We start from the raw sequence: 23,460 nt of genomic DNA on the forward strand, positions 1-23,460 counted from the left end.
TTAACTTCGTTTCTATACTTATTTGATGGTTAAAATGGGGATCATCTTTGTCTCTCAAGTAAAAGAGAGCAAAAGAAATGGATTTGGCAAACATTAACAAAATCAATACACTTAAACAGAATGGGTTTGGTTTTTAAAACCCCTCCGGTGTGAGTTTCTGCTTTGTAAATTCAAAAGAGAAAGCCATTTAGGTCAGTCACAACATGTCATAGCCAGAATGTTCTAAAATTGACTATGGGCCTAATGATGTGCATTCGAGTCATTTCAGCTGCTCTTACCATGGATCCTGTGGGCTGAGGCGATGTGAGGCATGCTGTTTTCATAGGCTTCTCTGCTCTCTGGGGAGGCCTTGGTTAGGGGCAAGGCTGCTCGAGAGCCCCACCAGGGCTCCCTCCCAGCCTGTGGTGTTCCCAGGAAGTACCTGCCTGCTTCACACCGGCCCCCCTCACAGGCCTGGGTATGAAAATGCCTCTCTTCCACCAGCCTGGAATGGTCGAGTGCAAAGCCGTAGCACAGAGAGCTGCGGTCTGAGAACTGTCTATAGGCACACGACGTGTCATGCTGTGAGCCGGGCCTGTCGGTGGGGTCCAGGAGCTGCGGAGAGGCTGTGTCTGTCAGAGGACTTCCACCCCACTGGCTGTCATGATCACTTTCAGATCTTTCCGTGTGAAATCCTGAATACTAAAACAGAGAGGGTGGGAAGAGTGTGTTTCAATAAAAAACCACAGCCTATAAGTTAAAATCTTATAGGTCCAAAGACACCAAAATAAGACTCACTCTAGGACTACTCTGGACACCCCTGACTCAGAATCACTTAATCAGTCATGATGCCTCAAAAGAAAATCTTTTTGGCTGCTAAAGAAGGAGATAAAATATGATGCGCAATTCCACTCCTAGGTATATACCCAATAGAACTAAAAGGAGGAACACAAACAGATATTTGTATACCAATATTCATTCACTCTTCACAATAGCCAAAAGTGGAACAGCCTAAATACCCACCAACAGAAGAATGAATAAACAAAATGTGGTACATACATACAATGTTCACCAATGTGCTGAACCTTAACTCAGCCATAAAGAGAAATGAAGTTCTGATACATGCTACAACATGGATGAACCCTGAAAACATCATGCTGAGTGAAATAAGACACAAAAAGACTAATATTGTATAATCCCACTTATATGGAATACCTAGAATAGGAAAATACATAGTTAACAAAGTTTATTATGGTTACCAGGGGCAGGAAGGATGGAGGGGGAAAAGAGGATTCAATGATTAGGGGACACTGAGCTTCCATTAAGGGTGATGAAAAAATCTGGGAATGGATAAAGGCAATGTTTGAGCAACATGATGAATTATGTAATTAATATTACTGAACTGTACATATGAAGAATGTTGAAATGGCAAATGTTTTGTTACATATACATTTACCTCAACGAAAAAAAAAAAAAATTAACTGACAGCCTACTAAGGACCAGGCACTGTACCAAGTGCTTCATGAATTATTCCATTTAGTTCTTACAGTAATCTTTTAATGAAGGCTTTAGTATCTTCGATATATGGATAGAAAAACTGAGGCTCAAAGAGGTAAAATGATTTGCCCGAGGCCACAGGGTTAACTGGTGGCAGATCCAAGACTCAAACCCAAGTTCTTCATCACTTCCCAGATGGGTATGATTAAAGCAAGATTCCAAGAGAGCTCCATATTTGACTTCTAATTACTTTCTTTTTTTCCTTAATACATATATTAAAAAAAAAAAGGCTTAGGGTACCGATATGCTGAACCTTAACTCTTCACACTGGACTGTTAACTCTCTGAGGGCTGTGCCTGACACATGTAAAATATTCAATAAATGCTTACGAAATTCAATTGCAATGTCATCTCCAAAAAGTCTTGCCCATATAACCTGGGCCTATTCACACCAGTAGGCTGTGCTTTTTGCTTTCAGACGTAAAACTTCAAACATGCACAGGATCATCAGAAGCAAACAAGCTGCAGACGGCACTGTGCCTCGTTAGAATCGTGCTGCTCACCTCCTCCCAGAGCATTTGGTCAGGTTGAAATAAAGTGTAAAATGCCCAGCAGAGCTCCCTAACAGGTGGTCCTCATGAGCCACTGAAATGAGTAATATAATAATGTCTACCAGTGTTTGACTGCACAATGTTGAGCACGAGTCGAGGTTCTATATAGCGATTACCTGCTATGATAATAATAGATGCCATTTACTGAGAGCTTACTATGTGCTTCATACCTAACCATTATATATACATTATGTCATTTAATCCTCACAATCATCTGGACAAAACATCAATCTCCATTTTATAGATGAGCAAAATGTATCACTGACTTTTAATAATTCACTATGACCAACCCACAGTCTATCTGGCCTCAAAGCCTGGGCTCCAAATCATGATTTTACACTTGAGAAAAACACTGTTAAGGAAGAGGGGATTTAAAAAAAAAAAAAGGATCAAATGTTAGAGTGATTTTTCAGAGAACTCGTAGAATCTGTTTTACAGCCCAAGAACATAAGTGTAAGTTCATTTTACATTTTCTTTCTTACCCCAGAAGAAAGAGAAGTGTGTGTTGTTGTGGAAAGAAGAGGGAAAATTCCTAGTCTCTACTATTCTTCCCTTGTCACGTGCCGGTTAAAAAAGTTTCACTCATGATGAGACCTTCTCAGGACAGGCAAACTCTCCCCTTCAAAATAGGCCCACCCTCACTAGGAAGAATTCTGATTCTTCCCACTGAGGTGCAAACAGGCACCTCAGCCTCGCGGGAGTCTCTTGGAGCCAGAGAGATGAGGTACAGAGGTTCGTCTGGGGAACTTCAAAAGCATGCTAATAAATATAGCATGCTCAGTACAAAGTTCTATGCAAATTCCATGTTCAAGATTTTCCATTACCCTTTCTAATTATTTTCCAAATGTACATATGGACTATCAACATATTCCATCAAGAAAAAAATCCAACTTCTTTCCCTGGAGGACTCAATGATGGAACACATTCAGGCATCCTGAGCTCAGTTCCCTATATCAAACTCCTCTCGTGCCATCAGCTTTTGCTCCCAATGGACACCATCCTCTCTTTCCAAAATACACCACTTTTACTTTCACCAAGGCAAGGGGTGAGCACCCACTACCCTTACTCTGAGTGGGGATCAGAGTGCTACACATGTGCCTTTGGTAGCACCATCTATCCATGAGCTTACCTAGGAGAATCTCAGTTTACCAGTGCTATTCCAAGCTATTATTCCAAGCTAAGAGTTGCCCAGACTCTGCTTGTTTTTATAAAAGTATAAATCAGGTCTATTTCTGAAGTACTCCAGTCAAGACTTTTGAGCCCTGTTGAGAGGGGAAAAAGCTTCCCCTGAGTGTATATGGGAAAGTGCTATTGGTGCAACAAGAACATTCTGTCCTTCACTCACAAAGAAAATTCAACACTAGGCAACCCTGACATACATGAGACAGACATTTCAAGAGCACCCAGAAGAATTTAAAAAGATAAGTTTCTCGTCAATAGTCAGGAAACTACAACAGCAATTATACTGCCCTGAGATATTCAAGCAGGCAGAAGCTGGCTTGTTCAGTTAGACCAAGACCTCACACTGCCTTAGAGGTATGGAAGAAAAGTCTAGCACTAAACCTGTGTTTTTCAAGGGGAAGATCTGTAAACTAGCGCTACCGTGCACTATTAAAATTTTGAGCCACATTCATCCCTTTAAAAAGAAGTGTACTACATTTAAACTGTTGAGGTCATTCAAATAAAAAATTTGTTGCTGTAAAGTTGTTTCCAACTCATAGCGACCCTACAGGACAGAGTAGAACTGCCCCACAGGGTTTCCAAGGAATGGCTGGTAGATTCGAACTGCTGACCTTTTGGTTAGCAGCCATACGCTTAGTTACTACACCACCAAGTTGAGGTCACTACAACCCCGTTATTTGACCTGAAATGCTTCAGATGTTCATGATCATATTTGAGGAAGAAGATAGGGCAGGAAACGAGGAAGGCAGCCAGCCAATACATGCAGAATGCGTAATGTAATGAAGGACTGCCACATAAAAAGGCCCCTGGTCTTCTTCACACCTACTTTTGACACTTACTATATCCATGATCTTGGGAAAGTGATTTCATTTCTTTGGACTCATCAAGAAAATAGGCATAATGATACTTTACCTACCAAATGCTGAACTACCAAATGCTGAACAAGAGTTGGTGACGTCCAATGGAAGAAGCACTGGGGATAGGGAGCTGAAAGAACTTGTTTCCAGGTTCAGCCCTGCTACTAACTCTGTGGGTAACCTTGGGCAAATTACTTCATCCTTCTTAACTGCAACTGTAGAATGACATATTGGTCTGGATTAGTCTTTCTCTAGCTTTTCTTTTAGCTCTAATATTCTGTATTATACAACAATTATTTAATACCCTTTCTAGTGTTGAAACCTATGGTTCCTATGCCTGTCCCTATATTTGCTTTATTTAAAGAAGATAATTATTTAGAACTAAAAGGAAAGTCCAAGAATTTTTATTATAATGGTTATAAGAAGAAAGTTATTATGTAAGCTATAATTTTACTATAATGCCAATTTAATATCAGTATTTCACTGAGACACACATTTTATAGTGATTATACAACGTATTTCAGTCAACGAATTATTACATCCTAGGGTCTTCTGAGTAAGAAGGATAATGGCAGCCATCTGAATCTGAATCTCTCTATGCAAGTTCAAAAAAAAAACTTATAAGTTTATCAAGGAGCATATATTAAATCCCACACGACCCATGCCATCAGCATTACAAGGAAATAGAGAATATAACAAACTTCAAATTACCAACAAGTAAAAATATAAACAAAAAGCACAATAGCTGCTGCTATAAGGCTACGGATACAGTGAGTAGGGTGAGAGGAAGCTTAAGAGACCCCTTGAAAGAAAAAGAGAAGGGCATGGAGATGTAGACACCACTCAGACACAATCACCCTCAGAAAGAAAAAGTAAAATACTAAGTTCCAAAATATGAACACAAGTCAGTCCTTGGTGGTTCACAGTACTAACTACAGGGAAGGAGCTTAACAGTGAGCAGAATCCAAAGTGGCAGTCTTAGAGAACCATGACTCCTAGAAGAGAAAAATACAAATAGAGAATGGGTTATGTCCCTCAGAGACACTGAAGTGAAGGGAATAAAGGAAGTAAGAGGGAGAATTATGGGTCCAGTAGACACAAAAGTAAAACAAGTTAGGCCAATCCTACCCCCTTCCTCCCCACCACCATCATCACCCATTTAAAAAAAAAAAAAAACTGTATTTGCAAAACTGACAGGAAAGGGCACTCTTGAACTAGTAACCCAGTGCATGGAATGTGAAAGAATAGAAAAAAATTAAACTCCATATAAGATCCTGTAAGAAGAAAACATGAAAATGTAAATAAAAACATCTCAGCTAATAAAAATTCTCATCAAATAAGCAACCATGAAACGAAAGGAAATTGTAAGACAACACTCCTAAGTTCCCTCAGCAAGCATCTGGAGATGTGCACATGTACACACACACACACACATATGCAAATTCACACACACCTGGAACAAACATTCTTAAACCAAGAAGTGGGCAGAAGAACTAACAACAAAATAGAAAAAAAAAATAATAAAAACTGACCAAACTCAAAGAAATTGAATAATCTAAGAATAATAACAAGTTGCCAAAAGGACAACAGATTTTAATGAAAATTTAATAAGGGAAATTGAAGGAAGACAGAAAAACATCTAAGAAAACAAAACTTAGATAAATTTTAAAAATTCAGAGAGAAAGTAGTTGAAAGAAGACAAGCAGAAAAGGTTCAATATATGCATAATTGAAGTCCTGAAGAAGAAAAATAAAACAATGAAACATTAAAACTACAAACCAAGAAACTTTTGAGAAATAAGAAAATCTTAAATCTATCTATTTAAAGGATCGAACTTTCACAAAGGAAAAGTATTCTGAAATGCTAGGTTCCAAGAACATAGCATAATAAAACTGTGACACCTTAAAGACAAAGGAAAATAAAGAAAAAACTACAGGACCTCCTAGGCAAAAAAGATCAGATTATTTGTAAGAAAAAAAAAAATTCTGGCATGATTTCTACAGTTCTGAAGTTCTAAACATACAAGAACTCAGACAACACTGTATAAATCTTTCCTTCTTGAGGAGTCTACCATAGGATGAGTTTCATCCAACCTATAGAAGACTGAGAAATCTTCAGCAAAAGAACCAATGATGAGCATTTAATATATGTAATTGTAGAACTAAGACTAAAACAAGGGTAGAGATATGGATGAAAGAATAGTATGTAAGTGTTATATATTCTGACAAAGAAAGATATAACTTTAAAAATGAGAGGAAAAGAGCAAGAGAAAGGAAAAACAAGAAAAAATATTATTGACTGCTGTGGATAATAGGAGGCAGTCAAAAGGTATTATTTAAAACTGACAGAACAGAGGGTGAAAGGTGAAATAAGAAAAAATAGGTGGTTAGGAGCACTCTAAAAAGAACAAACATAAGGGAAACAAACAAGCCTTCTAAAATGCTAAAAATTTAAATAGTAAAGATGGGGGCTTCTGCCTACAGAAAAAAGGAGTAGATATACTTTTCCCTATTCTTCCCACTAAGTGCAAAGAACCAAACAGAAATTTTATACTTAAAAATACAGTAACCAAAATAAAAGCTTCAATGTATGAGCTCAACAGAAGAATGGAGAGGACAGAGCAAATAACCAGTGAACTTGAAGGCAGATGACAGAAACTACACAATCTGAACAACAGAGAGAAAATAGACCAAAAAAAAAAAAAAAGAACGGAGCCTCAGGGACCATGGGACTATAACAAAAGATTTAACATTTGTGTCACTGGATCCCCAAGAAGGAGAGAAGAAAGAGAGCAGGACTGAAGAAGTGCTCAAAGAAATGACTGAAAATTTCCCAAGTTTTGCAGAAGACCGAAGTCTACAGATTCAATAGCTGAAAAAATCTCAAACTGGGTAAACTCAAAGAAATTCACATGGAGACACATAACAGTCAAATTTATGTAAACTAGAAACAAACAAAAAATATTGAAAGAAGCAAGAAATATCTGTAGGAAAAAAAAAATTAAATGACAGCAGATTTTCTTACCAAAAATCATGGAGACCAGAAAGAAATGGCATAACAGAATCCCACAACCAACAAAAATATCCTGCAGGAATGAGGAAATCAAGACATTCTCAGATGATGGAAAATTGTCACTAGCAGACCTATCTTTAAATAATGGCTAAAAGAAATTCTCTAAACAGAAAGAAACAATAAAATAAAAAAACTTTGGAACATGAGGAATAAAGAAAGAACACCATAAGTAAAAACATGGGTAAATAAAATAGACTTTCCTTCTCTTATATCTTCTAAATTATGCTTGATGATTAAAGTAAAAATTGTAACACTGTCTAATGTGGTTCTACATGTATGTGGGAGAAATAATTAGACAATTATAAAAGGTTAAAAAGACGTAAAGGGAGGTAAGATTTCTACACTTCACTTGAACCAGTAAAATGATACCAGTAGACTGTGGTAAGTTATATGTCTATAATATAATACATAAAGAAGCCACTAAAATAATATACAAAGAGACACACTCAAAAACAATATAAGTAAATCAAAATAAAATTCTAAAAAATGTTCAAGTAACCCACAGTAAGGCAATAAAAAGTGAAACAAAAACAATATGGAGAACAAGCAGAAAGCAAAAAATAAAAAGCAGACTTAAGCCCTAACATATCACTAAGACTTCCCAACTCATTCAATAAGGCCAGTATTATCATGATACTAAAACAGGAAAAGATAGTACAAAAAAAGTAGAAAAAGAAAACTACAGACCAATATCCAACATGAATACAGACACAAAAATCCTTAAAATATTAGCAAATAAAATTCCACAATATATAAAATGAACCTTACACCACATCCAAGTGGAATTTATTCCAGGGATGCAAGGCTGGCTCAATATTTGAAAATCAATCAATAATCTGTCATAACAACAGACTAAACAAGAAAGGTTGCATGATCATATTGATCAATGCAGAAAAAGCATTTAACAAGCTTCAATGCCCATTCATGATCAAAACTTCCAGAAAACATAGAAATAGAGGGGAGCTTTCTCAACTTGATAAAATGCACCTACAAAAAGTTACAGCTAACTGTACTTAATAGTGAAAGACCAAATGCTTTCTTCCCTAAGATCAGGAATAAGACAAGGAATCCCACTCTCATGACACTTATTCATCATAGTGCTGGAAGTTCTCCAGTGCAATAAGGCAAGAAAAGGAAATAAGAGGTAAACGCATCAGAAAGGAAGAAATAAAACTGTCCCTGTTTGCAGATGACATGATTATCTACTTATAAAAACCCATGGAACCTACCAGAAAAAACAAAAACTCTTAGAACTAATAAGTGAGTTGAGCAAGATCACAGGATACAAAATAAACATATAAAAATCGATTATAAGGGGAGATGGGAGGGTAGAGAGGGTTAGAAACTGACAAAATTGTCACGAAAGGAGAGACTGGAAGGGCTGACTCATTAGGGGGAGAGTAAGTGGGAGTATGGAGTAAGGTGTATATAAGCTTATATGTGACAGACTGACTTGGTTTGTAAACGTTCACTTAAAGCTCAATAAAAATTATTTTAAAAAATCGATTATAGTTCTATATAATAATAATGAACACTGAAATAAAAAATACAATACTATTTAAAATAACTATAAAAAAAAAATAAATTCTTAGATGTAAATCTAACAAAACATATCCAGGACTTTTGTGCTGAGAACTAAAAAATGATGCAAGAAATTAGAAAGAGAAGATTTAAATAAACGGAGAGGCATACCATGTTCATGGATTGGAAGACTCAACAGAGAAAAGATGTCAACTCTCTCCAAATTGATATACAGGTTTAATATAATTCCTATCCAATCCCAGCAATATTTTTGCAGATATAGACAATATTATTCTAACATTTATATAGAAAGAAAAAGACTAGAATATCTCAAACAATTTTGAAAAAGAGTAAAATGGGAGACCCTGTCTATTCAATTTCAAGACTTACTATATAGCTACAGTTATCAAGACTGTGTGGAATTGGCAGAGGCAACAGACATACTCATAAACAGAACAGAATTGAGGACCCAGAAATAGAGCCACACAAATATGCCCAAATAGTTTTTGAAAAGATGTAAAAGCAACTCACTGAAGAAAAAATAGCCTTTTCAATAAATGATGCTGGAGCAATTGGACATTCATAGGCAAAAAAAAAAAAAAAATCTAAACCTAAGTCTCATACCTTATACAAAAATTAACTCAAACGGATCATGGACTTAAATGTAAAACATAAAAGTATAAAATTTTAGAAAATAGCATTGAAGAATATCTTTGAGGTTTAGGGCTAGGTAAAGAGTCCTTAGATTTGACACCCAAAGCACAGTCTATAAAAGGGAAAATTTACAAACTGCACTTCGCAAAATTGAAGAATTTTTCTCTGCAAAAGGCCCTAGGTAAGAGAATAAAAAAACAACCTACAGAGAGGGAGAAAATATTTGCTAAACAGTTCAATCAAGTATACGAGACCAAATGGGTAACACCTATCCAAAAACAAAGACAAGAAGGCAGAAAGGAACAGGAAAACCGGATGAATGGACACAGGGAACCCAGGGTGGAAAGGAAAAGGGGGAGAATGGTGACACACTGTGGGGATTGCAACCAATGTCACAGTGTATAAATTTTTGAATGAGAAGCTAATTTGTGCTATAAACTTTCACCTAAAGCACAATTTAAACAAAAAAGCCTAAATGTGCAACTACCATACAACTCTGGGCATTTATCTGAGAGAAAGGAAAATATGTTCACACAAATACTAGTGCACAGAAGTATATGGTAGCTTTATTTGTAATAACTAAAAACTGGAAACAACCCACATGTCCTCAACAGGTAAATGCTTAAAAACTGCAGTACATCCACACTATGGAATACTACTAAGCAATAAAAATGAAAGAACTATTGATATTCTCAATCTGGATAAATCTCCACAGAATCATGCTGAGTAAAAAAAAAAAAAAAGTCAATCTCAAAAAGTTATATGATTTCATTTAGATAACATTCTTGAAATGACAAAATTATAGAAATGAAAAACAGGTTAGTGCTTGTCAGAGGTTAAGGATGGCATGAGATAGGAGGAGAGTAGCTGTGGCTATAAAGCATAACATAAGGCATTTTTTGGTGATGGAATTGTTCTGTACATTGTATCAATGTCAATATCATGGTTGTGATGTTGTACTATAGTTTTTGCAAGATGTTACCATTGGAGAAAACAGGATAAATAGTACATAAGATCTCCCTATATTATTTCTTACAACTACATGTGAATCTACAATTATATCAAAATAAAAAGCTTATACTGAGGGAGCCAGCACAACTTGTACAAGGCAAGATCTTGGAAGCTCCACAGACACATCCAAACTCCCTGAAGGATTAAATTGTTGGGCTGAGGGCTGTGGGGACCATGGTCTCAGGGAACATCTAGCTCAATTGGCATAACATAGTTTATAAAGAAAATGTTTTACTTTCTACTTTGGTAAGTAGCGTCTGGGATCTTAAAAGACTATGAGTGGCCATCTAAGATACTCCATTGGTCTCACTCCATCTGGATCAAGGGAGAATGAAGAAAACTAAAGATAAAAGGGGAAGATTAGTCCAAAGGACTAATGGACCACATCTACCACGGCCTCCACCAGACTGAGTCCAGTACAACTAGATGGTGCCCAGCTATCACCACTGACTGCTCTGACAGGTATCACAATAAAGGGCCCTGAACAAAGCTGGAGGAAAATGTAGAACAAAATTCTAACCCACAAAGAAAGACCAGCATTAATGGCCTGACAGAGTCTGGAGAAACCCCGAGAGTATGGCCCCCAGCCAATCTTTTAGCTCAGTAATGAAGTCACTCCCGAGGTTCACCCTTCATCCAAAGATTAGACAGGCTCATAAAACAAAACAAGTCTAAAGGGGCACACAAGTCCATGGGCAAGGGCTAGAAGGCAGGAGGGGACAGGAAAGTTGGTAATAGGAAACCCAAGGTAAAGAGGGGAGAGTGTTGACATGTCGTGGGGTTGTTAACCAATGTCATAAAACGATATGTGTACTAACTGTTTAATGAGAAGCTAGTTTTTCTGTAAACCTTCATCTAAAGTACAGTAAAATAAAAAAATAAAAAGCTTAATATAAAAAGTAACAAAGATGACAAATCAGGAAAACACATTATATATATAGCATAATACATACACTAAAACCAGTACCACATAAATAATATGACAGCATTGAGCCAAATGTATCAGCCACATCAACAGACTGAAAGGGCTTATGTCACCAACGAAAAGAAAATATATTTGTTAATTAACTCTTTGCTGATTATAAGAGACACACTTAAACACTGTGTTAAAAATTGATAGGCAATGATGTACCAGGTAAGTGGAAACAATAAGAAAGCAGAAATTGGGATCCTAAAATGAAAGTAGAATTCAGGCGAAATAAATAAATATTTATATATTAAATGAAACAAACAAAATAAGTAAGTTTTGTGCTGCTAAAAGACACAATTCAAAATGAATATATAACAGTTATGGATATCTATGCACCAAATAACATAGCAACCACCTATATGCAAGAAGATACAGAGAAAACTATAGGAGATGCAAGACTGGAGAGAAACACCTGATAAAAGAAGACTAACACACCATTCTTAGTTCAGACAAGTAAAATAGATACAAAATAAGTAAGCCTACAGAAGTCCTAAAAAAACAAAAACAATAAGGTAAATGTTTTATATATATATATAACTTTATACACTGAAAATTAAAAATAAGCCTTCTCAGGTATAGAAGACTAAACATGAAAGCTGGTCAAATATTAGATCTCAAAAGAAATATCAGTAAGTTTCATGAATTAGAAATATTTTGAGCCACACTCTCTGATCACAACTCAATAAAAATTGAAATTAAATACAAAATGTTATAAAGGTCCTTTCACCTTAAAAAAAAGTACTAAATAACTTTTTAGAAAAAGGGGAAATATAAACATAAAATAATTTCTGGAAAAAAAGGATAGCGAAAATACTACATATCAGATTCTATGGGACACAAGGTTTGGGATAGCTGTATAATAAAAGTGACACAATAAAAAATAAATAAATTCAATTCTCAGTTCTAAAACCTAGGAAAATAAGAACAAAAAGAAACTATAATGAAAAATGGTCAAAGACATAAACTGGTAATTCACAAAAAAAATAAACATATGAAAAGATGTTTAACTCCTTAATAATATAAATGTAAAAAAACACACTGAAATGACATTTCTCATCCATCAGACTGGCAAAAATTCAGAAGCTTGACAATACGTCGTATTGACAATATGTGGGGAAGCAGGCACTACCATATGTTGCTGGTGGGAATGCAAAATGGTACAACTCTTATGGAGCAGAATTTGGCAATACCTAACAAAACTACCTCTGTATTTCCTCTTTGACCTGGCAATCCCACTTCAAAGATGCTACCCTGAAAATACATCCCCAATTACAGAAAATAACTATGCACAAGGAGGAAACCCTGGTGGCATAGTGGTTAAGAGCTACAGCTGCTAACCATAAGGTCAGCAGTTTGAATTCACCAGGCACTCCTTGGAAACACTATGGGGCAGTTCTACTGTGTCCTACAGGTCTCTATGAGTTGGAATCTACTTGACGGCAATGGGTTAACGGGTTATGCTCAAGGTTATTCATTGCAGCATCATCTGCAACAATAAAATATTATAAATTGCCTAAATGTTCAATCATAGAAGTTTAGTTGAATAAACTATAGAACATAAACAAAATGGAGAACTATGCAGCTGTTAAAAAAAACAGATATGTATACATGTATAATATATATATTATATAAATATATGTATTATTTTATAGCTTATATAATTGTAAATTATATATATTAAATGTAATATATAAACCACATAAATTAGAGAGAATTGACTACATATGTATATATAATATGCTACATTTTATACAAAAAAATAAGGGATATAAAATATACACATGTATCTATTAGCTTTTGCAAAAAGAAACACAGGAAGGATAAACCAGAAAACAAGGAAATTGGTTACTTAAGGGAATGGGGGAGGAGGAAATGTGGTGGCAGCGATAGAGGAGGGAAATAAAAATGTATTGCCTTACTCTGTCTGGTGATAGGGTCAGGAGCACACCAGTAGCAGAAGCACACTTAGTATACAGGTCTTAGTTTCTAAATACCATTCTCCAATGAAAGGAACCACAGCTCCTTGGGAAATAGCTGATTCCAGGGCTAGGGCAGGGAACCTAAAAGATGAACCTGGAACATCTTGGTGCACCAGAAAGTAGGAGTGTGATGGGGGCCTGTCAGCTTAAAGGAGTTCCACTAGCCAAGTCTGGGAAAACTTAGGCAAAAATATATAAGGTTAGTAATGAATAAATTATAACCCACTAAATAAAATAGGAACCCATGAGATTACACTGATAGCAAACTAATGAAGGGGGAAGAAGAGAGTTATCTTTTATACAGTAAAGTGCCAACTGATAAATGTGGAGAGTTAGGCCAATTAACTAAACAAAGCTCACTGGACACTAATTTTTGGTTAATTTTTCTGAAACCTCTGTTTTTCCTTCCTGGAAAATTTGTTCTCATCGTGAATACTCTCTACCTTAATTTTCTCATATTTCTTATCTAAAATTTAACTTTCAAACCATTCCCCAAGCCCACTCTTCAGACAAAGATTAGACAGGACGATAATACAGAAAAAAATACTTAAGAGGAACACGCTTCTGAGTTCAATCAGATGTACGAGACCAAATGGGTAGCTCCTGTCTGAAAGCAGGATGAGTAGGCAGGAAGATACAGGAATGGGATGAATGGACATAGGGAACCCCGGGGTGGAAAAGGGGAGGGTGCTGTCACATTGTGGGGACTACAAGCAAAGTCACAAAACAATATGTATATAAATTTTTGAATGAGAAATTAACTTGAGCTGTAAACTTTCACCTGAAGCACAATAATAAAAACTAAAAAAAAAATTTTAAAGGCATTTATGTTGACAAATTAAGGAGTCAGATGAGGGATGAAGTATGTCCTTCTCACCTGAAACAAGAAACCAGTGCCACCTGAGGTGGGCTGAAACTGGCAGGTAAGGAATGGGGTGACTGCCAGAAATAAATGTCCTATATGACATCCGCAGTCCCCCAGCCCCCCTCCAGATTTCTGCTCATGAAAGAATCATTCTTTCTAGAAGAAACATATATCTCATCCAGTTAAAGGTCTGAGCCATTAGTTGGCCTTAACACACATCCAATGGGAACTATTTACCATCATTCATTCTAATGTTTATTCTCATATTTATTGAGTGCCTATTATTTTCAAGACAGTGTGCCAGGTGAAAAAAGGAATACAGCCCCACCTTCAAGGTGTCCACATTAGGAGATGAATAATGCACAGAATATAAGACTAAAAATTAGAAATAATGGCTTATTAATAAGCAATGAGAGTAATCCTGTATAGACTATACATTGAGAAAGGCTAAGTGTAATATGATTTCTACATGTCTCACAAATATTTTATCATTGGCAAAGAATTTTAATGAATTTTTTTGTGAAATTAAGCTTAATTACATATTACTCCCAAAGAGTTAAGCTTTTCAAAACTTCAGGAAAAAGTAGAGAAAACATTCTAAAATGAAAAAAATAAAATCTTGAGTCTCATTCCAGGGTTGAGGATGATTTCACTAGAGGAACTTTAATACAAGTTGGATGTGGCAAGGACATGAATAGAGGAAAAAACTGCATAATATTGCAGTTCCAAGGAAAGAGCCATTATTCTCTCCTTTAACACCATAAATTATTTAGAAGGGGGAAAGGAACCGTGATGTATTGATTACGAGGCAATTTACTATATGATTTGCATATGCTTTTGGAGTGGGTTTTTAACTTATACCCATGACAACTATAACAGTTACCATCATCAAATACTTGGTGCATGCTAGTCATTACGCTAAGGTTACACAGGCAGTATCTTATTAAATGCTAGCAACAGCTTTAGAGTATCATTGATCCCCTTTTACAGATGCAGCAAATGAGGCTCGAAAAAAATTTGCCCAAGGTCACACAATAATGAAGTTCAAGAGGAGATATGCAATTCCAGAGACCTTGCTCTTTCTACTACCCCATATCAAATACTTAAATAACAATGAAAATAGTGGAGTCCCTGGAGAAGGACATCATGCTTTGTAAAGCAGAGGGTCAGCAAAAAAGAGGAAGACCCTCAATGAGATGGATTGACACAGTGGCTGCAACAATGGGCTCAAGCATAACAACAATCGTGGGGATGGTGCGGGACCGGGCACTGTTTTGCTCTGTTGTACTCCGGGTCGTTAAGAGTCGGAACCAGCTTGACAGCACCTAACAACAACAACAATTATAAGCAGTATTAAATCCTAGGCCCCCCAAGCATATTTTAACAAAGGGATTCTTTTCAAAACTCTACACCTCCAGAAAACCATCTCTGCACACCCTTGGGTGATGTCCTCTCATCCCTGAAGCCGTCTTCTACCACAATTACATCCACAGATATGCTTCTTTTGATAACAGCCATAGTATTCATTCCTGCTTCAACAGCATGTTCCAGACAGGTGCTTTGCATTCATCTGAATGGGGCAGCAACAATCCAGCTCAGGAAAAAATGCCAGATGCCAGATGTTTCAACAATAGATGCTACAGTTATCTATTTCTATTCTGGCAGCTCATTGAGGTTTTTTTAAAAATTATTTTTAGCTGTAAAATATATAGAGAGACCCTCTTATGGTAAAGTCCTGTTTTCTATGAAAAACTTTCACTCTATCAGGCATGAGCAGCTTTCCTCTTGATTTGTGTCTGAACCATGAGAAAAAAATCACAGATGCAGACTGCACTGTACTAAGAACATATGCAGGCTTTTAAATCACTTTTATCTTACTTTTTACTAATGTAACCCTGAAACATAAAATATGTTCTTTTTTTCATTCACTGTTATGGGAAGAACAGATGGTGAAAGGGTTAGATTAAAGTAATACAGCATGTCCATTAAAATAACCCCCACTGCTGGGGATGCTTCCCTCAAACAGGAGTCATGTTTACTATAAAGAACGGCTTTGCCTTACACACATAGGAAATTGCCGGGAGTTTTCTCAAGAATAAACCTAAGGGTAAGAGAAAAACTAATGTCAGAATCAAATGCATTTTTAAATGACAATAATGCAAGTTATTTTGCTAATCTGAGAGGCTGACTGAAACCATGTGCCTGTGAACAATGTAGCTGAACAGCAGTTAAATGATGACATTCATTTCTAACTTGAAAATGTTTAAAAAATGTTTAGTACCTAGAAAACAACTAGCTGAAACTGAAAAGAAGGTGTCAAGTAGAAATTATTTTCAATAGTTTTGCTTAGGAGCAGATAAAAATTGTTGCCCTATTTGGAATTTGTCATTAATAGTGAGAATAATTCTGTATAGATTATACATTAAGAAAGGCTAAGTATAACATGATTTCTACACAAGTCTCACAAATATTTAGCATTGGAAAAGAAGTCTAATAAATTTTTATGAAATTAAGCTTAATTACATATACTCCCAAAGAGTTAAGCTTAAAAAACTTCAAGAAAAATTACAGAAAACATTCTAAAAAGAAAAATTATTAGCCTTATAACCGATGACTGCCCTGACAGGGAACACAACAGAGAACCCTGAGGGAGCAGGAGAGCAGTGGGTTGCAGACCCCAAATTCTCATAAAAAGACCAGACTTAATGGTCTGACTGAGACTAGAAGGACCCCAGTGGTCATGGCCCCCAGACCTTCTGTTGGCCCAGGACAGGAACCATTCCCAAAGCCAACTCTTTAGACATGGATTGGACCAGACAATGGGTTTGAGAGGGATGCTGGTAAGGAGTGAGCTTCTTGGATCAGGGGGACACTTGAGACTATGTTGGCATCTCCTGCCTGGAGGGGAGATGAGAGGGTAGAGGGGGTTAGAAGCTGATGAAATGGACATGAAAAGAGAGAGTGGAGGGAGGGAGCGGGCTGTTTCATTAGGGGGAGAGTAATTGGGAGTGTGTAGCAAGGTGTATATAAGTTTTTGTGTGAGAGACTGATTTGATTTGTAAACTTTCACTTAAAGCACAATAAAAACTATTAAAAAAAAAATTATTAGCCTTGAGTCGCTTTCCGGAGTTGAAGGTAAATTCACTAGAGGAACAAAAAAGTGAATAGTAAATTGTCAGCTTCCCAAAAGCAGTTTTTAAGAATGTATTTGAAAGATTTTCACTCATTATTTTTCTGATTTGATCTACTTGTAATATTTATTGTGACACTGTTTTTTAACTTTAATCCACACTTCAGTTATTTTTAGCTCTAAAAATATTCTGTTGAAAAACCTTTCATACCTGTAAATTCTCTGATATATTTCATAGAGACATGAGAAGTTTTGTTTTGTTTTAATATGCTTCAAATGTGGTTTGAAATGTCATAGGCCTTCTCTTAATCCACTCCCCCCCTCCCCAGCCCCCTGGCCACAGTTACAAAAATGTTCCTGGGATTTGGTTCACTCATTTTTCTCACAGAAAGTAACCATAGTCCGCATCTCATTAGCTGTCAGGGTGATGTGCAGCTGGAAGGGAATCAGCACTCCGGACCAGAGGCCGGATTTCTTCCAATGTAATTCTATAAGGAATCCCCTATAGGGTTCCATATGGAGAGAGCTGTTCCCATACCATGGAAATTTACAACCATATCCTTTTGCAAATCCAAAGGTGTCCTAAAGGCTGAAGCATTTTCATTCTGCTGAAGATTTTAAACAGGTAATAATGAACACAGAATAAACATTTAATTAAGCCCTTTGTGTCATGGTATCCACAGCTGTAAATGATAAAGAATACGGCAACTTGCATAGGTAATACAGAAATAGCTCTAGCCTGTTAGGTAAATGCTGGGTGTCCAGAACCAGTAGTACTAATTTTAATGGCAATGCTCTTTCACAATGCACTTTGGGCATGAGCCAGAACCACTTCCATCCTTTCACTGATGCTCTGACTTACTCTGATTTTCTGCACATATGTGTCAGATTAGGTGGGCTTGAATTAGATGGGTATAGATATGCCAGCTGCCCCAACCCTTTTACTGTACTACAGCTTTGTTTGGTTTTCCACTGGTTTATTCTGGGTCTAGACAGAAGAGGGGCTGCTCAAGCTGCTCTTGGTCGTGTCCTAGGTCTGTGCCGACAGATTGGCAGGCGTATTACTGGACTTCTGTATGCTGAAAGAGGTCTATGGATTTGTAATCTTGTGAAAAGAAACTGAAGTTTGAAGGCACTCCACTGAGTTAATCAATTTCAAACTGATGCTTGTAAATGGAAGAGTGGGGTCTACCTTTTCTTCTTCTAAGCCAAGCACAATACAATAATGAGGAAAACTAAAACAGCACAGACTATCTGTTAAACAATATACACCAGAACTTTGACCTTCTAGAGAAACACAATTCAATACACTATGACATGCTAAAGCAGTTTCCTAAAAACTTCTGAAAGAAGGGTGAAAGAAATCTAGATTTTTTTAGGTAAAATATTCTGACCCAACGTTCTTAAGTCTAGAAGATTCCCATTATGAGTAAGTCAAATCCCACTATGAATTGTCAAAGAAAGTATTGTTCTCCTTAATTTCACTATTTATTTTTAATGAAATTTGATTTTACAGGTTTTGTTAAGATAAATTTCCCTGCATACATTTTGATAGTAGATTCACCCCTTCCTCTTTGCTCATATGTTCAGCATGGGAGCAGGATCAAAAATTTCAGCCATCACTTCCACTGTGAGAGAAGCAGAGGCTTCCAATTTGATTTAGCAAAATTGCTGCCCTGCTGCCTAATTCCTTTTCTGTACAGCTTCAGATAGGTTCATTCCTGTTTGAACCTGTGCTGTGAATTTGCATTTCCACCCCAGATATGGAGCCCTGGTGGTGAAGTAATTAAGAGCTCAGGCTGCTAACCAAAAGTTTGGCAGTTCAAATCCACCAGGCACTCCCTGGAATCCCTACGGGGCAGTTCTACTCTGTCCTATAGGGTCATTATGAGTCAGAATCAATTCGATGGCACGCAAAAACAACCCCACATATACTGAATCAGAATCTACATTTTAACAAGATCCCCAGGTGATTCTTATGTATAATAAATTTTGAGAACCACCGCTTTACTAGTGGTTCTCAGAATTGGTCCCTACCATGGTCTTGGGGAACATCTAGTTCAACTGGCATAACGCAGTTTATAAAAAAATGTTCTACATCCTACTTTAGTGAATAGCATCTGGGATCTCAAATGCTTGCAAGTAGCCATCCAAGATACTCCACTGGTCTCACCCCATCAGGAGCAAGAGAGAATAAAGAAAACCAAAAACACAAGTGAAAAATTAGTCCAAAGGAATAATGGACCACAGCTACCACAGCCTTCGCCAGACTGAGTCCAGCACAACTAGATGGTGCCCAGCTTCCACCACCGACTGCTCTGACAGGGATCACAATAGAGGGTCCCAGACAGAGCTGGAGAAAAATGGAGAACAAAATTCTAACTCACGAAAAAAGAAAAAAAAAAAGTCCAGACTTACTGGTCTGATGGAAACTGGAGAAACCTCAGGAGTATGGCCCCTGGACACCATTTTAACTCAGTAAAGAAGCCACTCCTGAGGTTCCCTTCATCCAAAGATTAGAGAAGCCCATAAAGCAAGACTAAATGCACACACCAGTCCAAGGGCAAGGACTAGAAGGTGGGGGGGTTGGCGGGGGGAGGGACAGGAAAGCTGGTAATGGGGAACCCAAGGTCAAGAAGAGGAGAGTGTTGACATGCCATGCAAGTGGCAATCAATGCCACGAAACAATATGCATATTAATTGTTTAATAAGAAACTAATTTGCTATGTAAGCCCTCATCTAAAACACAGCTTTTTTAAAAAAGAATTGGTCCCTAACCAGCAATGCTTAAGAACTTGTTAGAAATACAAGCTCTCAGCAGGGGTTCAAACCAGAAATGAACCAGTTCGAAGCCCTGTTGAGCTCCTTGTTGCAGCCACTGTGTCAATCCACCTCATTGAGGGCCTTCCTCTTTTCTGCTGACCCTGTACTCTGCCAAGCATGATGTCCTTCTCCAGGGACTGATCCTTCCTGACAACATGTCTAAAGTATGTAAGACGCAGTTTTGCCATCCTTGCCTCTAAGGAGCATTCTGGCTCTACTTCTTCTAAGACACATTTGTTCGTTCTTTTAGCAGTCCATGGTATAGGCAATATTCTTTGCCAACACCACAGTTCGGAGGCGTCAACTCTTCCTCAGATCCAGAACATCTTACTTTATGGAGGAGAGATGTGTTTAACATGAATTATGCCTTATAGCCAGGAATCTGTGACCAGGCACTATCTCCAGCACCTGACCAAAATAATTTCTGATGCAGGAAAGGCATGATCAGGGGCCTCAGGGGCCTCCTAAGATCAGTCAAAAGCATTCTCACCCAAATCACTGAACCCATGGTATCTAGAAAGGCACTCACTACATTCTGCTTCCTTCACAGGAAAAGCTTTACTACCACCTTTTCCTCTGGATTATAAGTATCTTGAAGACAATAATGGCATTATTCGCTTCCATATTCACTCCAAATTTCAAGGACTTGAAACATGCTTTGCAATAAATATATAACTATATATATATATACATATAATATGTAACAGTTATGTAATTAATGTGTGTGTGTATATATATGTATGTATACGGCTGCAGAAGTATATCGACAGGGAACTGCCAGAAATTCAGGCTGGTTTCAGAAGAGGACATGGAACTGGGGAATATCATTGCTGATGTCAGATGGATCCTGGCTGAAAGCAGAGAATACCAGAAGGATGTTTACCTGTGTTTTATTGACTATGCAAACGTATTCGACTGTGTGGATCACAACAAACTATGCGAAGAATGGGAATTCCAGAACACTTAATTGCGCTCATGAGGAAACTTTATATAGATCAAAAGGCGGTTGTTTGGACAGAACAAGGTTTAAAGTCAGGAAAGGTGTGCGTCAGGGTTGTATTCTTTCACCGTACCTATTCAATCTGTATGCTGAGCAAATACGAGAACCTGGACTATATGAAGAAGAACGGGCCATTAGGATTTGAGGAAGATTCATTAACAACCTGTGTTATGCAGATGACACAACCTTGCTTGCTGAAAGTGAAGAGGACTTGAAGCACTTACTAATGAAGATCAAAGACCACAGCCTTCAGTTTGGATTGCACCTCAACATAAAGAAAACAAAAATCCTCACAACTGAACCAATGAGCAACATCATGATAAATGGAGGAAAGATTGAAGTTGTCAAGGATTTCATTTTACTTGGATCCACAATCAACAGCCATGGAAGCAGCAGTCAAGAAATCAAAAGACGCATTGCACTGGGTAAATCTGCTACAAAGGACCTCTTCAAAGTGTTGAAGAGCAAAGACGTCACCTTGAAGACTAAGGTGCGCCTGAGCCAAGCCATGGTATTTTCAATCACATCATATGCATGCAAAAGCTGGACAATTAATAAGGAAAACCGAAGAAGAACTGACGCCTCCGAATTGTGGTGTTGGCAAAGAATATTGCCTATACCATGGACCGCCAAAAGAACAAACAAATGTGTCTTAGAAGTACAGCCAGAACGCTCCTTAGAGGCAAGGATGGCAAAACTGCGTCTTACATACTTTAGACATGTTGTCAGGAAGGATCAGTCCCTGGAGAAGGACATCATGCTTGGCAGAGTACAGGGTCAGCAGAAAAGAGGAAGGCCCTCAATGAGGTGGATTGACACAGTGGCTGCAACAACGAGCTCAAGCATAACAATAATTATAAGGATGGCTCAGGACCCAGCAGTGTTTCGTCCTGTTGTACGTAGGGTTGCTATGAGTTGGAACCAACTCGATGGCACCTAAAAACAACACAAACGTATATGTGTATATATGTATACATAAAAAAAAAAAATACACATATATAATATGTAGTAAATGCCCAGTAATTCTCAAGTTTTAAAAAATGAACAAAAAATTTTATTCAGACAATTTCATTCAAAAAAATGTCATTCAAACATATTTCTATTACCGGGTTGAGGGGGGCTGTGATACAAGGAAGTTTAATACACAATCCCATCCTCCAGTAGCATCTATCCAGTTGTACAAGTGTCAGATACATGAAAAGCTAATAACCAAAAAAAAAAAGTAAAGAACAATATAATACATACATGTTGTTGTTGTTAGGTAAGTTCTGACCCATAGCGAGCCTGCATACAACAGAACAAGACACTGCCCAGTCCTGTGCCATCCTCATGATCGTTTTTATGCTTGAGCCCATTGTTGCAGGCACTATGTCAGTCCATCTCATTGAAGGTCTTCCTCATTTTTGCTGACTCTCTACTTTATCAAGCATGATGTCCTTTTCCAGGGAGTGGTCCCTCCTGCTCTGGTGGCCCAGTGGTTAAGAGCTCGGCTGCTAACCAAAAGTTCAAATCCACTGGCGCTCCTTGAAAACCCTATGGAGCAGTTCTACTCTGTCCTATAGGGTTGATATGAGTCAGAATCAACTCAGTGGCAACAGGTTTAATACATACATATATAAATGAAAATAATATACAATCATTAAAAATGATGATGGGAATCTAGCTTTACATAGATTTTATTAAGTGAATTCATTTGGACTTTATTGTTAAGTGAAAATGTACATTAGAAAAGAGTGTGATCCCATTTTTTGTAAACTTGAAGTGTGAGTGTTTACATATAGAGGGATATCCTGCCTGGATACGCACCAAAAGAATTATCTCTAGGTCAGGGGTCAGCATGGCCTGTGGGCCAAATTCAACTGGCCAACTGTTTTTATAAACACATTTTCATTGGCACACAGCCATACTCCTCTCCTCCTTGGCTACTTTCACACCAGGATGGCAGAATTGAGTTGTCACAACAGAGACCATGTAGCCAACAAAGCCAAAGAACACTTACTCCCTCACTGTTTACAGAAAAAGTTGCTGATTCCTGCTCTAGGTGATAAGATTTTAGATTTTTATTATTTTCTTTATTATTTTGATGTACTGCTTGCGTTTTGACAGTATACATCATTTTAAATAAGAAATGAGACAAAACTAATTTCATGTTTGAATCATTAAAAACTGTATCAAATACTTTAAGACATAGGTTTATTATGGCTTATGAGTAAGTATTTAATAACTTGTTTGCACTCTAAATACTTTGGACCCAGAGGAAGGGGCAGTCACTGGGGATGAGAGGTATACTTGCAGCTGTGCTTTGATGGG

The 23,460-nt window shown here is 37.3% G+C and overlaps 1 protein-coding gene across 1 annotated transcript in view; it reads right to left on the reverse strand.

Moving 5' to 3' along the window:
* The window catches only part of SIM1 (SIM bHLH transcription factor 1), a 74,136-nt gene that overhangs the window by 2,508 nt on the left and 48,168 nt on the right, over nt 1–23,460 (reverse strand). Inside the window, exon 10 of the mRNA XM_049898013.1 lies at nt 279–681. Coding sequence (XP_049753970.1) covers nt 279–681 — 403 coding nt within the window. The remainder of the gene's footprint in view (nt 1–278; nt 682–23,460) is intronic.

The sequence above is a fragment of the Elephas maximus genome, chromosome 1 (genome assembly GCF_024166365.1).
Source record: "Elephas maximus indicus isolate mEleMax1 chromosome 1, mEleMax1 primary haplotype, whole genome shotgun sequence".
Taxonomy (NCBI): domain Eukaryota; kingdom Metazoa; phylum Chordata; class Mammalia; order Proboscidea; family Elephantidae; genus Elephas; species Elephas maximus.